We start from the raw sequence: 15018 nt of genomic DNA on the forward strand, positions 1-15018 counted from the left end.
GAAAACGCTTCCAAACAGGCAGAGGAAACTACCTCGAGCGGCGGCCCGCTGGCGAGTCTTGAGCGCGTGCACGGCAGCGTGACCTAGAAGTGAGCCTCCCTGTGTGCCGGCTCCGCAGTGAGCTGCTCCACGGACTGAACCCAGGGCAGACCCACACAGGCTCCCGTGCTGCCCTGTCCACTCCTGGCCCCGGCTTCCTCCGTCTGCGTGTGGCTCACGGGACTGGCCGGGGGCTGAGTCGGCTTCTCCGGTCACAGGGCCCCACTGATCCCTGGGGTCTGTGTGTCATGCGTTGTGCGGAAACGCCGTCTGCACTGGGGACTGTCCTTGACGACGTTCAACAGGTCCATTCTGGGGGAGGTCAGAGGAGCCGCGCTGTGCTCCAAGGGGGTGCTGGCTGGTGGCGGCACTCCAGGCCTCTGGTAGACGTAACCCTGCATGAGACCTGCAGTAGACACGCTGAGCACTGCACCCCCAAACCTCCTCCCCCCTTGCACTCCACTGGCCATGTACACTGGGGCTGCGGGCCCGGTTCAGCCTCCCCATAGCACAGAATGCAGGCTGCCTGCCTTCTGATCCTCTCTGGTCATTGAGTTTGCAGTAACTGCTGCCCCTTGGGGCCACCCCCTTGCCTGTCCCTGGGTGGGTGTCTGACTGTCTCTGCCTCTGCCCTCCCTCTCAGGCCCTGCACTGCCTGGCCCCGCACTGGCAGAGTGCCCCCGAGTCCTCTTCCGAAGTGGTGGAGGGCCGCCTGCTCCCTCTGGGGAGTTCGCTGCTTTTCCATTGTCCACATCGCATCCTGCCCGACGGGCCTCATTGTGGACGTGGCACACATGGCTCTCGGGGGCGGGCCTGAGGCTCACTCACTCCAGTGGCATCTCCCCAGGGTGCGTGGTGCCCCTCCTCACCTTCTCGGCCTGGCACGGTCCCTTCAAAGGGGCTTGCCACCCACTGCAGGGTTCTTCAAACTGCGGGCTGCCACCAGTCAAGGGTCATGAAAGAGTTCCAGGGTGTTGCAGCCAGAAATTTTTAACAGTGAAATTTTCTGCATTGATATGATTATGTAGTTTTTTCTTCTTTAGCCTATTAATATGGTGAATTGTATAGGTTTATTTTGGAATATTGAACCAGCCTTGCATACCTGGAATAAGCCACATGATGCATAATTATTTTCATATATTGAAGGATTTTATATACTAATTCTTCTCTTAAGGATTTTAATGTCTATATTCATGAGGGATATTGGTCTGTAGGTTTCTTTTTTTTTCGGCATTGTGTTTGCCTGCTTTTGGTATCAGGTTAATACTAGCTATATAAAAATAACTGGGGACTATTTCCTCCTCATTTTCTGGAGGACATTGTGTAGGAGTATTATTATTTCTCCCTTCAACGTTTGGTAAAATTCCAATGAATCCATCTGGGTCTGCAGATTTCTTCTTGAGGAGGTTTTTAATTATGAATTCAATTTCCTTCAGAGCTACAGGGCTATCAAATTATCTGTTTCATATTGGATGAGTTGTGGTGGTCCGTGGAATTGGTCCTGTCTGTCTCAGTTGTCACGGTATGTGTGTGGCCTTGTTTGTTCCCTTATGAGGTCTGCTGGGTCTGTGTGGATGTACTTGTTTCATTGCTGATATTGGTAATTTGTGACTGCCTTCTTTTTTTCTTTGACAGTGTTGCTAAAGGTTTGACAATTTTATTGATATTTTCAGGGAAACAGGTTTTGTTTTACTGACTTTCTCTTTTTTTCTGATTTCAATTATATTGATTTCTACTGTATTATTTCCTTCCTTGTATTTTGAGTGTATTTTGCTTTTCTTTTTTAGCTTCTAGATGTGTGAGTCTAGATGGCTGATTTGAGACTTCTTCTAATGTAAGCACTTAGTGCTAACGCTTTCAGTGCAACTTTAACTGTGTCCCACAGATTTTGATATGTTGCATTTAGTTTTCATTCAGTTCAGTGTATTTCCTTGGATTCTCTTTGACCCATGGATTATTGGAAGTGTGTTGTTTAATTTCCAAGTGTTTGGGGAAGGTTCTTCTTATATTTGTGCTATTGATTTCTAATTTGACTCCATTGTGATTAGAGAATGAATGCTTTCCAAATGATTTCTGTTCTTTTAATTTTGCTGAAGTTTGTCCAGGATATGGTTTCTCTCTGTCCATTACGTGTGGGTACCCGAAGAGAGTGGGCACTCTGCTCCTGGTGGGTGGCATGTTCTATCAACACCGATCATAACTGCTGATTGATGGTGGTGTTGAGTTCTTCTCTGGCCTTGCTCATTTTCTCTTTATTTGTCCAGTGGCTAAGAATGTGATGTTGAGGTCTCTCACCATAACTGTGGGTTTGTCTGTTTCTCCTTTCAGCCCCATCGGTGTTTTCGTCTCATATTGCAGCTCTTTTGTTTGATGCACATGTATTTAGGAGTCCTCACCCTTTTGTCATTGCATGATGTGTCTCTGGTAATTTTGTTTGCTCTGAAGACCAATTTATCTGTTCCTACAATAGCACTGCTTTTATTGTTCTTTACTGCTTGCATGGTGTATCTCTTTCCATCTTTTTACTTTCAACCTGCCTATGCCTTATATTTGAGTTGAGCTTCTTGTGAACAGCATATTATTGGATCATGCTTTTTTATTCCACCTAATCAATGTCTGTCTTTTCATAGGTATATTAAGCCATTTACATTTGATGTAATTGTTGACATATCAGGGCTTAAACCTCCCATTTTATTATTTTCCATTTGTTCTGTTGTTTCTCTGTTTTCTTTCTCCTGCATTCCTGTAGGTTTTGTTAACATTTTTTAGAAGTTCACTGTGAAGTACCTATAGTGTTCTTGAGTGTAGCTCTTGGCAGTCTTCTTAGAGGTCGGCCTAGATCTCACAGCGTATATACCAGACTTATCACAGGGTGCTGGTGTCGTCATTTTGCCAGTTCTAGGATACAGAGACCGTACCTCCCTTCGTGACTTGTCCCTCTGTTTACTATAACTGTTTGAAATATTCCCTCTGTGTGTTCAGAAGCACGTCAGGAGCGTCACCACATTCGTTCCAGCTGTCACGCGTGACCGGAAAACTCAGAAGGAAGGCTGCTCGGGGTCCCAGGGCTTTGCTCTCTGTGTTCCTCTTCCTCCCTGAATTTCACGCTCCTCTGCGGCGTCAGAGACGTTCTCAGAGCAGTTCTTTCAGGGAAGATCTGCTGTAAAAAATCTCTCATTTCCCCTTGTTCTGAGAATGTCCCGGTTCCCTGTCGTTCCTGAAGAATATTTTCGAGGGTGTCTGGGTTGTGAGATTCTCAGGAGTGGGGACTGACGGTTCTTTCTTTCAGCACTTGAAAAATGTCGTGTGATTTCTTTGTGGCCTCTGTGGTTTCTGGTGAGAAACACTCTCATCTGAACTGTGTCCCTTGTAGGTGGAGTGTCATTTTTCTCTAGCTGCTGTCAAGATTTCTTCTTTGCCTTTAGTTTTCAGAAGTTTAATCATCATGTGCCTTGGAGGGGATTTGCGTTTGCCCTGTTTGGGTGCTCAGCTCCGTGAGTCTAGGTTATATCTCTTGCCAAAATCGAGAAGTTTCCAGCCATTATTCATTTGAGGGCCTTTCCAGCCCTGCCTCCTCTCCTCTCTGCTCCGGGACCCATCATGTCGATGCCAGAGCCCTTGTCGGGCACCCCTGTCCCCGCGGCCCTGCTGGGTCCTGTGCCCCGTCTTCTCTGCTCTTGCACTCGGGCCATTTCCGTTGTCCCTCTTCACGGACTTTTCCGTGTGTCCACTGTGCTGTTCACTTTGGTCACTGTGTTTTTCAGTTACACTGTTTCTAGTTGGTTCCTTTTATATCTATTATATCTAAGCTGAGGCTTCCTATTTTTTCAGTTTTTTCAAGCGTGTTCATAATAGTTCAGTGAAGCATTCTTGTCCGGCTGCAGCCTCTGTCAGGTAATGTTGACGTCCCGTCATCTCATGGTGGCGTCTGCTGATTGTCTTTTTTCATTCAGTCTGAGGTCTTCCTGGTTCTTGGTATGACAAGTGACTCACTGCTGAAACCCGGACATTTGTGTACTGGGCTGTGAGACTCTGCTTCTCATTTAAGCCTTGTGAGTGGGCTTTCTGTGGCCCTGCTCTGCTGGGGGAAGGCGCGGGGGGGTCTCTGTTACTGACCCATGAGCAGAGTCCAGGTTCCTCACTGGAACTCTGCTGACACCTGAGGGGAGGGGTCTTGTCCTTAGCTAGGCAGGGGGTAGGAGGGAGTTTGACCTGCCCACATGGTCTCCACCGACGCGGGGCGGTTGCCACCCAGCAGGGATCCCGCGGCCTGCGAGGCCTGCTCTGAGGACAGCGGCAGGCTGGGGGAGGCTGGGAGCCTCATTCCAGCCTCGTGAGGAAGTGCGGCCGGCGAGCTTCAGCCGCTGTGGGAGTCGGTGGGGAGACACTGTGCGTCGTATTGCGGTGGGCAGTGGGGGCAGAGCTGTTCTGGCCCAAGTGTGCAGAGTCACACCTTTCCTGCCCTGCGGCTAGAGAGGCCTTTGGCCGGGGCTCATCTGCACCTGCTGCTGTTGCCGGCTGGTTGACTCCGCTCCAAGTCCGGGATGCACGAGCCCAGAGAAAAGCCCAGGGAAGCCGGCACGTGCCTCCCTGCCCATCCCCAGGGCCCTCGCCCGGCTGCCTCCCCTCTACGGTTCACAGCCGTCCATGCATCACTCCCTGGGGCTTCCGTCGTATGTCGTGGGAAGAGTAGGGAGAAGTGTCTTCTCCGTCTTCCGGGAAGCAGGACCCTTGCTTCCCAGGGTTTTGTCCAGCATGCCTGGGGAGAAGTTCAGAAAAGACATCTACCCTGGCGCCCGTGCATTCCTGGTTTTGTGTCCAGGCGCCTAGTTCCTGCCTGCTCCCCGGCAAGCTTAGCAGCCAGGCCGGGGTCCGTCAGGGCTGCACCCAGGTCGCCGTACAGAACACCTTAGCCAGGCGGCCAGCCGTCGTGACTGAGACCTTCCCGCAGACCCCGGAAGTGACAGCTCAGACCTTTGTGCTCTTAGGTAAAATGCTGTTGAAGTTCTGTTACTAAAAATGAAATGTTTTTCTTAGAAAGTTCCTCTTGTGCTCTTGCTCTTTTCCGTTTCCTGACAAATCAACAGAAGGCCGTCCTCTTCGGGGTGCGTGGCCAAACAACGCTTACTTTCCAGACCACGGCTGGATGTCCTGCCGACCTTGAAAATGTGCCCTCCGTTGGGAACGCTCCTGGGGACAGGCCGTGGCCGGTACATTTCACAGGGGGTTCTCGGCTGCTTTTGGCAAACGGGACAGACATGCCCACTAGTGCGTATGTTTAATCCTAGAGTGATGGTGGCAGGGCTGTGGGGCTGGGCCTCCCGTCAGGGACACCTTCTTCACATGTGTCCCAACAGAGTTCCAGAACCTAGTAGGCCTAGGAGGCTGGCCTCTTTGGTGAATTTTCCCATCAGCTTCCGCTTAGGTAATGCCATGGAGACTTCTGAGGTTTGCATCTTGCCATTTGTAAACTTTAAGAAAAGTTGGATTTGCATTTGAAAAACATTCAGGAGTGTTCATGATGGCAGCTTATACCTACTGAGCCATTTCGCTCCCAGAAGGCAAGGTCCTCAGCAAGTTCCGGACCTCCCTGTACCCCACTCACGCACACAGAGACAAGCACAGAGCCCGCCTGGTCTGAAGGTTTTGGTAATGTGTTTTTGTACAAGGCATAAAAATATATCTCTGTAATTACATGATATTTAGTGATTAGATAATTATGGATAATTGCATGGGGTAGTTCTAAGTGCTAAAGTGTTAGCATAAGATCTAAAATGTACAAATTGCATAATAATTATTCTTGGGGGTTATTTGGTAATTCTGAGCCTAATTATTATGTGATCTGTAGTGCATGTAATTAATGTAGAATCACATGGATTTTACCTTCATAACTACTCCACTCTTGTCACAAAGCTCTTTGTCATAACATTTGAACATAAATATAATGTAATTGGCTCCCAGATACAGTACATTAAGCCCATGATAATCGCCTTCACAGTAACAATACCCTCACTCCATTCCAAACGCGTGGCCCTTAAGCAGGATGGGGTGTGAGGAGCGTGGCTGAGTGCTGGGCTGACGGGGGGGGGGCATTTGGGTCGGGGTAGCTCTGCCGTGACCATAGCTTCCTGTGGAGAACCTTTGCGTCTTCCATAGACAGTCTGTCTTCCTGCAGAGCCACGTGCCTGAGGCTCCTTGCTGTCCAGCCACAGCACCACTATGCCTGATTTTTTTCATCTAGCAAAGCCCCCGTCATATTTCTGATCGAAGTCTCGGAAGGCTGGGGTTTCTGCAAGGAGAAGACCTCAGTAATAAGCCACAGTGGGACCCTTAGGGTTGCCCATGGCACGGGGGGAACTCTGAAACGGCAGCAGTTTCTCATGGGACTGAAATGGGAGTCTGGCTCCATCCCCAAATTAGTGATGCGTCTTTTGCAACTTCCTCACAGGCCTCACATGGCAGGATGACTACACACAGCACGTGATGGCGCAGGAACTCACAGACCTTCCCAGAACCTACCTGCGGCTCCCTGAAGCTCCCAGCCCAGCCAGGTCAGTGGACTGCTCTCTGTCCCCTAGCCGTTTGGCCGCGGCCAGCCTTGGTCAAGTCTATTTTTGTTTAATCAGGCAAAGCGCCCACTCTGCTCTGAGGGTAGGCTCCAGAAAGTGGGGATGTCCGTAAGGAGCAGGTGGGGGCTTCCTCTGCACAGTGTCCCGGCCCGTGGGAGGCGGCTGCCTCCGAGCCGCCCTCCCGTGAGGCGTCACCCTCGCGCGGCCGTCCGCGGGCCCTTCCCCAGGCCTCGGAAAGGCCTGTGTCTTCAGAGCCATGTTGTAAGCAGAGAACTTAAACATTCTCATTTCCTGTGAGAATGCATGTTCACTTCAGTACAGAAGCAGAATTAAGTAGGAAAGTCCTCTGGTTCCCAGAGCCGAGCATTTTGCTCCAAAGCACCCCAGCTCATCCTCAGCACACACCAGGAGGCAGGCAGCCAACGTCTTCGCCTTCTCACAGGACAGGAAATGAGGCTTAGTCCGAAGACAGAGCGAGTGGCGAGCTGGCGGTCTCCTGCCAGAGCCGCCAAGCTGTGCTCTTAGTGAAGCTATGATTGAGTGTAGGGCACTGCCCCAAATGGCCGTGAACTCTCCGGAGGGTGGGGAGTGGGCGGGATGCCCAGGAAGGCATGAAGAAGTGGGAAGCCCCCGTCAGTCGTCTAGGAGACAGGGAATGGGGCCGAGAAGCACAGAGTGCCAGAGGCTTACCTGAAGCGTGCTGCCAGGGAGTGTCGCTGGGAAACCAGGCCAGCCTTCGGGCACACACCCACGTGCATGCTATGTCCTTGCCAGTGTTAATGTTGTCACTGAAAAAATGGCCAGTTTCATTGTGAAAAATGGTACCTTATTTTTTATTACAGTTGAGGTTAAAAGTTTGAAAATGCACATGTTAGAGATTGGGATTTTCTTTTATGTGGGTTTCTGGTATATGATCTTTGTCCATTGTTCAAACTGAATAGCTGTTCTTCTTTATAAAATTTATACAAAACTTCCTTTAGCATTAAAAGTATCTGCTTCCCTGTGTGTGTGTGTGTGTGTGTGTGTGTGTGTGTGTGTGTGTGTATTCTTACTATCTTTTTTATAGGTAACTCTTATGACACGTTCATTGTCCTCTGAGATTACTGGTAAAATATGGCCACAGTGTTTACTGTGTGTATTTGGGACATTTATATTCTTGCAGAGAACAAATTCTACTCCTAGGGCTTCCAAGTTTCTTAACTGTTTGTGATACCGTGTTACACTGTAACTTTACAACTCACTCCACATGCATGTAGGTTCCCTCCTTTGTCATTTTATTTAACTTGACTTTTCCCTGTTTAACATAACTTTTAAAAAGAATTATCTCTCAGACTTTCTTCTTTCTACTATCTTGAAGTTCATTGTTTTTTATAAAACTTCCTGAGTTGGAAGTTTTGTTCATGTCTTCATTTATTCATTTTTTAAGGGTGATGAGGCCCTGAGGTGAATGCATTTGCTTCTGAGAACAGTTCTAACGTTGTCCTGTGACCTCCACTATTTGTGTCTACTCTTGTTCTAAATTATGTGTAATTGTATTTATACCTTTGGAAACAGTGTTTGGCAGGCTTCTTCAGTTTTCATATTTACATATTGTTTAAAACTTTAACTTAGTGTCTAGTTTTACGGTATTTTAGTCAATGAGACCTGTTCATTTTTTACTTTTTTGGAATTTTGAGGTTTTCTTTGTGGCCTGGCATTCACCACACTGCTGTTAATGTTCAGTGGATACTTCAAAAAGCTATTGTGTTTACTGTTTGTGGGGTACAGATGTTAATATATAGTTTATAATTTTATATGTACATAATTTACAATTATGTATAAAGATCAATTATATTACAGAAAATCAGTATGTCTTTGATTATATTTTGACATACTGAAGTTTCTCAAACCAAAACTGTGTTTCTGTGAATTTTACTTCTGCTGTTCATACTTTCTGCTGTGCACTGCGCACAGGAGGCTGAACGTTAGGCCTGGGCTGCCGTCACTGTACCTGCTGACATTTTCAGGAGGTGCCCTTTGCTGCCTGAATGCTTTTGGTCTTGGATTCTGTCTTTCCAAAACTAGTGTTTCCATCCCTGCTTTCTAACTTTCTTCTGCTGAATTACTCTGTGCCCACCCTTTACCATTTCTTCTTGGACTCATCTGTGTACATGCAGCTTCCGTAAACCGCATCTAGCACGCCCAGTGGCATTTTAACGGCCCTTGGGGCGGCTCGGTGAAGGCGCTCACACCACCCAGGGCCTGATCGCTCTGCTGGCCAGCCTTTCCTGTGTGGACTGTGCCTGGCAGGCTTTAATCACCTGACTGTTTGCAACTTCATGTCTTCTTTTAAATTCAGTTTATGTCTCTCACCTTTAGGTTTTCCAGATGTTTTCTGAAGTAACAGGTTTATGTCATTATTAATGAAGGAATCCCTGTCTTCTGATTGCCCCACTGGAGACAAGGAGCCCATCATGCCCACCTTCCCCACTTTCTCCCCCCTCCTTCCCAAGCTTCCCACCTGCTTCTGGCTGGGTGCTGTCCACAGGGGGACATTCAGCCAGTGCCTGTCCAGTGACAAGGAAGGAAAGAATGCATGATCTGTGACACCTCTGAATTATTCTGTGGGTAACCACAGCCCAGAGTTCTGCCTGCCTTTCTTCGTTCCAGGACACTTCTAGAGCATTCTGTACTTAACAAATTTTAAGTATCCACAGGGGGCCAGTGATATGATACTTGGCATTCTTCTTAAGACAGTTGATCTTTGGAGATGTTAAGTAACTTGCCCCAAACCAGTGACTTTTCAGGAGGCAGTTATGAGCTGAGAAGTCTTCAGGAACCCTACCCTGCTCTTGGGCTGGAGTAAGACGTGTGAGAAAGTGGGGGAGGGCCCACGTGCAAAGCCACGGAACAGGAATTAGGGACTCTAGACATAAGGAACCAGGCCAGAGGCACCTGGGTACCCAGGATGCAAAAGCCCATCACTGCCCTTGAAGACATCCCCAGAGCAGAGCAGGGACCCAGAGGGTCGGAGTGTGGGGGCACCCCAGCGACTGGAGAGGGTGGCCCAGCATGTGGCCTGGGAGCTCAGGAAGGCTTCCCCTGGAAAATAAAGTGGACCCAAGGGTAGGGTTTTTAAGAAGAGGAATGAGACCAGATTCACTGTGTGCTCTTTGCAAATATTTTGTTCATAAGTTGGATTTTGTTTTCTCCAGCAAATTGGGTGTTAACTGATAGCATCGCATGTTATTTTAAGGTCAGTACATACAAGTGGGATAGAGAGTGGGAGTCCTAAATGTAAGCCATTTTTAATCTTTTTGACGTAGAAAATGTGTACTTACAAAGTTTTGACCTACTTAAAGCTGAATGACAGGCAAAAGTCAATTTGCAAGTTAATTGCTACAATATTGCAGAACATGATGATTGACACTGCATCACTGTCACGTATTACGGCGTCACACAAGGCTCTGCCAGTGCCATCAGAGAAGATGGATAAGACTAGTTGTAGGCACTTTTATGAGGCGGTTCTATCTGCATTGATTAGCAATTAGTGAGAAAAATAGACAAAATACCAGAGAAGTAAATTGACTTCAGTTAAATTACACGCTGACAACATAGAGCATGAAATTTCATCCATTAAAAAATGGTCAAGGAAACCATAGCCATGATTTGAGGTGCAGAGAACCATGAAGCTCTTAATAATTTATGTGCCTGTGAAGTCTGAGCCAGAGTGACTTGAAAAGGCATTAGAAATAAAAACAGGAGGGATTGATCGATTGAGATAATTAAACACAAATATGAAAATTTTCTGGTTCAGCTTTTATGCAATACCTACAGATATCTCACACCTGCTTAGTGCTGTGTTCTTGAAAATCTGACTTCCTTCGTGACAAAGCTAGCTCGGAGCCCGTTCCCTGTCACTCGAGTGGGAAATCTCCTGTGATTTCACATCTACCTAAAACCCAGTATGTTCCGTCAGCACCTGAACCACAGTAAGGACCCATGTGTAATGACTATCGTGTATATAAAATCCTTCAGCCAGTGTTACTTGGACAACAAAAGTGGATATAGGTTAATAGCACATTGAGTGTTTTGTATGCAGGAACATGGCCACACCCAGCCTCTAACACACACCGACACAGACCCAAGCCCCATGAGCTGCCATAGCTAGGGGAAGGCCTTTCCCCTTTTTCTGTGTTTACAGCTTTTTCTAAGACCCTTTACCTTAATCCTGGGGCCTTGGGGGACTCTCTGTACATCAAAACACCATATTTTCTGAAATTATCATAAAATGTTTATCAAATTTGTTACACTAGTAAATAAAAGCGAAAATCAAATGACTACTTAAAAGCCAGGACTGCCCAAATACAAAATCCACAAGAAAGGGTAGAAGGAAATGGGGAACACACGATGGTCCGTGCCCTCCACAGGTGCCGCTTCTCTGGGCCACGCGTGACGGCCCCTCTGCCCAGCGTCTGGCACATTCTTGTTTGACATCAAGGATACTTCTGGCAGATAAAAAAATACAACTTTTAAAATCCAGTGTTTACTTACATGGGTATGAAAAACACCCATCCACATATACTGCTATGTAAATGTCAGGAATAATTGCTCAGTTCTTTATTATTCATAAATCAGCTGCCACCCCCTCTGAACAGCCCGTACAGAAGGCACGAGCGAGGGACATAGGGTTGCCACATGACACGTCTGGCTTTTTCTGCACAAACAGCATTTGTGGTTGTCAAGGAAGTCTGACACAGGCTGAGAGCATTGTTTTTGTTTAATTAAAAACTTCATTTTCTTAAAAAAAGGGAAACAACATTTTTCTTTCAAATAATTGAATCACTACAATAACTACATTCACTTCTGGTGATAACGGTTTTTAGGTTTCACAGAGCACTGGACATGTTGACTGTGTGAAATGCCAGTGTTTTGAGCTACTCCCCGTTAATCGGGCACTCAGTGGGCGTGTCCAAGTTCATTCATTCAGCGCCTGCGCCCTTTCTCAGCGCCGCTGTGTGCCAGGCCCTGCTGTGGATTCAGGGTGGGAGTGGTGAGCGGGGGAAACAGACACAGTTCTTCCGGGCAGCTCACATTCTAGGGAGGGAAATCTGGTGATAAGTCCATGTTTAAATAAAGAAGGTAATTTCTGCTAGTAGTAAATGCTATGATGAGGAATTTAGGATGGCATAGTAACGACTGAGCCACCTCCGACTGCGGGCACCTTTGCCCTCAGAAGTGAATGACCAGGCAAGGAGGATATGACGGGTTTGGGGCACTAAGTGAAGGCATCCAGACTTTCTTAGAGATCCTGGGGCTTCTGGTTGTGGAGTTTGCAAAAGGGGGAAGGACAGGAACAGTCCACTCGGCTCTCGGCCTGGCGGGCATGGTGGGCAGAGCGGAGAGAAGCGGGTAGACGTGGGTAGGCCAGCCTGCAGGACTGGGCTGTGTGGAGGCAAGCAGGGAATGGAGGCGGAGTGGGGTGGTTCCGCGGGTCCACAGCGTGGCAGTTGGTCGGACGTGTTGCCATTTGCAGAGAAGCATTGTCAGTGAAAACAGCGCCACCCTGCCATGCATGCAAAGAGGACTCAGGGAGTGGGGAGCCCGTGCTGATTTGGGAGATTCTCAGCCTGTCCAGAGCACAAATGTGCCAATATTAGGAACGCATCAAGACAGCGTGCCCCTCGGCTGGCCCTGCACAGGGGCGGAGGCTCAGCTCAGTGGCAGTGGAAGCTTGGAAGAGAAGCGCCTTCTTGTTTGGTCCTTCCCCATTCAGAGCGCATGCGGGCCCTGGTGGGCCGGTGACCTGCATGAGAGCAGAGTGCCTGTGAGGCCGGGGACCTCTGGGCCCACAGCCCTTGGTGCCTAGGCCATGCCCAGTCTGGCTGCGAGGTGGGCAGCACGGGGGCAGCTGTTCACAGCCACGGCTCTGGGAAGCGGCCCTGTCGCCTGCAGCCACTCTCACCCAGCCACAGTTTCTGAGAGGACAGAGCAGATCTTGACGGCAGGCTGGACACTGAGGGTGTTCCTTCCCACCCCAGACCCCCGCCCAGGGTGCAGCAAGTCTGGACCCGTGTTGCCAGGCCTCGCACTGGCTCCAGCGGTCACCTGGTGACTCCCTAGCACTGGCTTCTGCTGCACTGGGCCAGTGGCAGACACCTCCCTTGGCAGAGGAGTAGGTTCTGTCCTGATGACTTTGGGCACAAGTTGGGGCTACATCCTGTTAGCCTTTGAGCCTCCCCAGTGCGCACCTGCTCAGTCACCTGTGCTCTGGGCCCTTGTCCTCGCTGCCCCTCCTGGACCCAGTCCCCTCCTGGCAGACGCTTAGGTGCAGCCATGTGGGAGTAAACAGCTCCCTCTGTCATTCTAGCTGCCAGCTTGTCTGCCTGGCACAGTCCACGGATGGGGATCCACACGTGGCTTTTGGTAACTGAAGTGCCATCATGTAAAACAGGCAGCATTGTCAGTCCGCCACAGTGGCAGAGTCCCAGACCTAGTGCTTAAATGGTGCACACGTGCTGGCCTCAGTTCTTTAGGGCAGAAGTCTAGCAGGAGCCTCTTGGGCTACAACCCTGGGCTGCAGGCCTGGCCCCTCCACTCGCTGCTTCTGCAGCCACCTGGGGTGCCACGCTCACGGCCACCCTCAGAGCGGGGCGTCTCTGTCACGTGACACCTCTGCCAGCCTTCCACCTCTTCTTCCTCTTCTCGGACCTGGGTCACCTCCCCATCGTAGGGTCAGCTGAGGAGCCTCCTAAGCCCCTCCACCTCCCTGCCACGGATCCTGCCACATTCACGGGTTCTGGGGTTCTGCACATGGCGTCTTTGGGGCCATCATTCTCCGTCACAGGCAGGGACCCACTCACCCCTGCGTGCTGCACAACAGTTTTGCATATGGGGCACCTACTGAGGTTGCGGGTGCCCCAGAGCAAGGAGGCTGTGGGCCAGGGTGGGTCTCGGGGCTCCTTCTGCACGGTGCCGCACCCCTGTTACCGGGGGAAGCAGCCTTCACACTGCCCGACAGGCCACCTGTCATGTTGGTGGAGTTCAGCCCTAGTCCTGCCTCTCCAGGGCAGGGCCTCCTGGCTTGAGCTTGGCTCCTGCCATCCTCTTCCACAGTCCGTCTCCCTGGACCTCAGGCTGCTCATGCTCGTGTCCAGCCACGGCCTGTCCCTGCATGGGGGCTGCAGCCCCCTGGTGCCTCGTGTCCAGCAGAGGGCCAGGAGGCTGATCGGCACCAACCAAGTGTGCAGCGGGCTCACAGTTTTCTCTTGCTTTCCAGGGCCTCACAGCCAAGTGCTGATGGCGGGAGGAAGCACGGTCTGGAGGGCAACACTGCGCTGGCTGCGGCCCTGCGGCACTACCTGCCGTATCTGCAGGCCCTGTCCCAGGCCACCGCCCCGGACATGCTCCCCAGGACAAAGCACGACAGGCCGCCAGCTCAGGTGACCGCTGCCGCCGTCTCCAAGCTCCGGGTCTGTCCCTCCCTGCCGTGTGTGGATCTCTCTGGGTGCACACCAGGAATATCTGTGAATCTTCATTTCTCCTGGTTCGCCTCGCGTCTCAGGCTGGTGGGCATTCGGGCGGGTGTGGGGAAATGTCCTGGACCCCTTTTAGAGTCACACACCCCCGCCCAAGTCCAGCAGCAGCTGCCCAGCCATGCTCAGCACTGAGGGTCTTTGAGTGTCTCCTGTGCAACAGCCCACTGTCACACCACAGACATAAACTGGGCTGGCAGCAAGGAAGGTGCTCTGACCCGTTAAGGTAAGGACCTGCCTTCACTGCCTAGACCCCGGACAGCAGTGGGCACCCAGCTGCAAGGGAGGATGCTGACTTTGGCTGGAATTCGGTGGGCGCAGGGTGACCAGCCGTCTCTTTGGTCTGGGGACTGTCCTGGCACTCACTGCATGTCCCATGTCTCAGGAGACCTCTTCTCCCGGGCACACCTGCCCCACACGGGATCCTGTGTGAGTGCAGAGGGTCTGGGTACCAAACTGTTCAGGCCCTTCGGTAGGAGTTCATTTTATACCAAAACTAAATCTGCCGTAGAGCCATTTCAGGATGGAAACACATTCAAAAGTACATTTTAAAGAAACAGAATTAGAAATCTCAACTTTTTAAATGCAAAAGTATCTGTGATTCTTATGACAGCTCGTTAAGCAGGAGTTACTAGATTTCAGCTCCTGGGAAGAGTGGGGCACTAGCACCATCTTGGAGCCCGGGATCCGGGCGCAGCACGGACGCCCTGGCAGTCCTGGAACCTTAGCTGCGGGACGTTCTCTCCTGCTGCACTTCCCTTTCTGCGAGTGGTGCCATGCTGGCAGAGATGACGAGTCTGGGGGACGCCCTCTGTGTCCTCTGACCTCTGCTAGACCCTCCGTAGAGGATGGTCGTGGCTCTAGGAAGTACGTGGGAAGCAGTTTGGGCCACTTTT

At 50.2% G+C, this 15018-nt stretch overlaps 1 protein-coding gene across 4 annotated transcripts in view; it reads left to right on the forward strand.

Annotated features, from left to right (window-relative positions):
* PTPRN2 (protein tyrosine phosphatase receptor type N2) overlaps positions 1-15018 on the forward strand; it is a 695060-nt gene that overhangs the window by 242736 nt on the left and 437306 nt on the right. For all 4 annotated transcript variants that reach the window (XM_036999404.2, XM_036999402.2, XM_036999403.2 and 1 more), the window contains exons 4-5: positions 6488-6590; positions 13867-14029. In XM_036999404.2, coding sequence (XP_036855299.2) covers positions 6488-6590; positions 13867-14029 — 266 coding nt within the window. The remainder of the gene's footprint in view (positions 1-6487; positions 6591-13866; positions 14030-15018) is intronic.

Source organism: Manis javanica, chromosome 6 (assembly GCF_040802235.1).
Source record: "Manis javanica isolate MJ-LG chromosome 6, MJ_LKY, whole genome shotgun sequence".
NCBI classification, from domain to species: domain Eukaryota; kingdom Metazoa; phylum Chordata; class Mammalia; order Pholidota; family Manidae; genus Manis; species Manis javanica.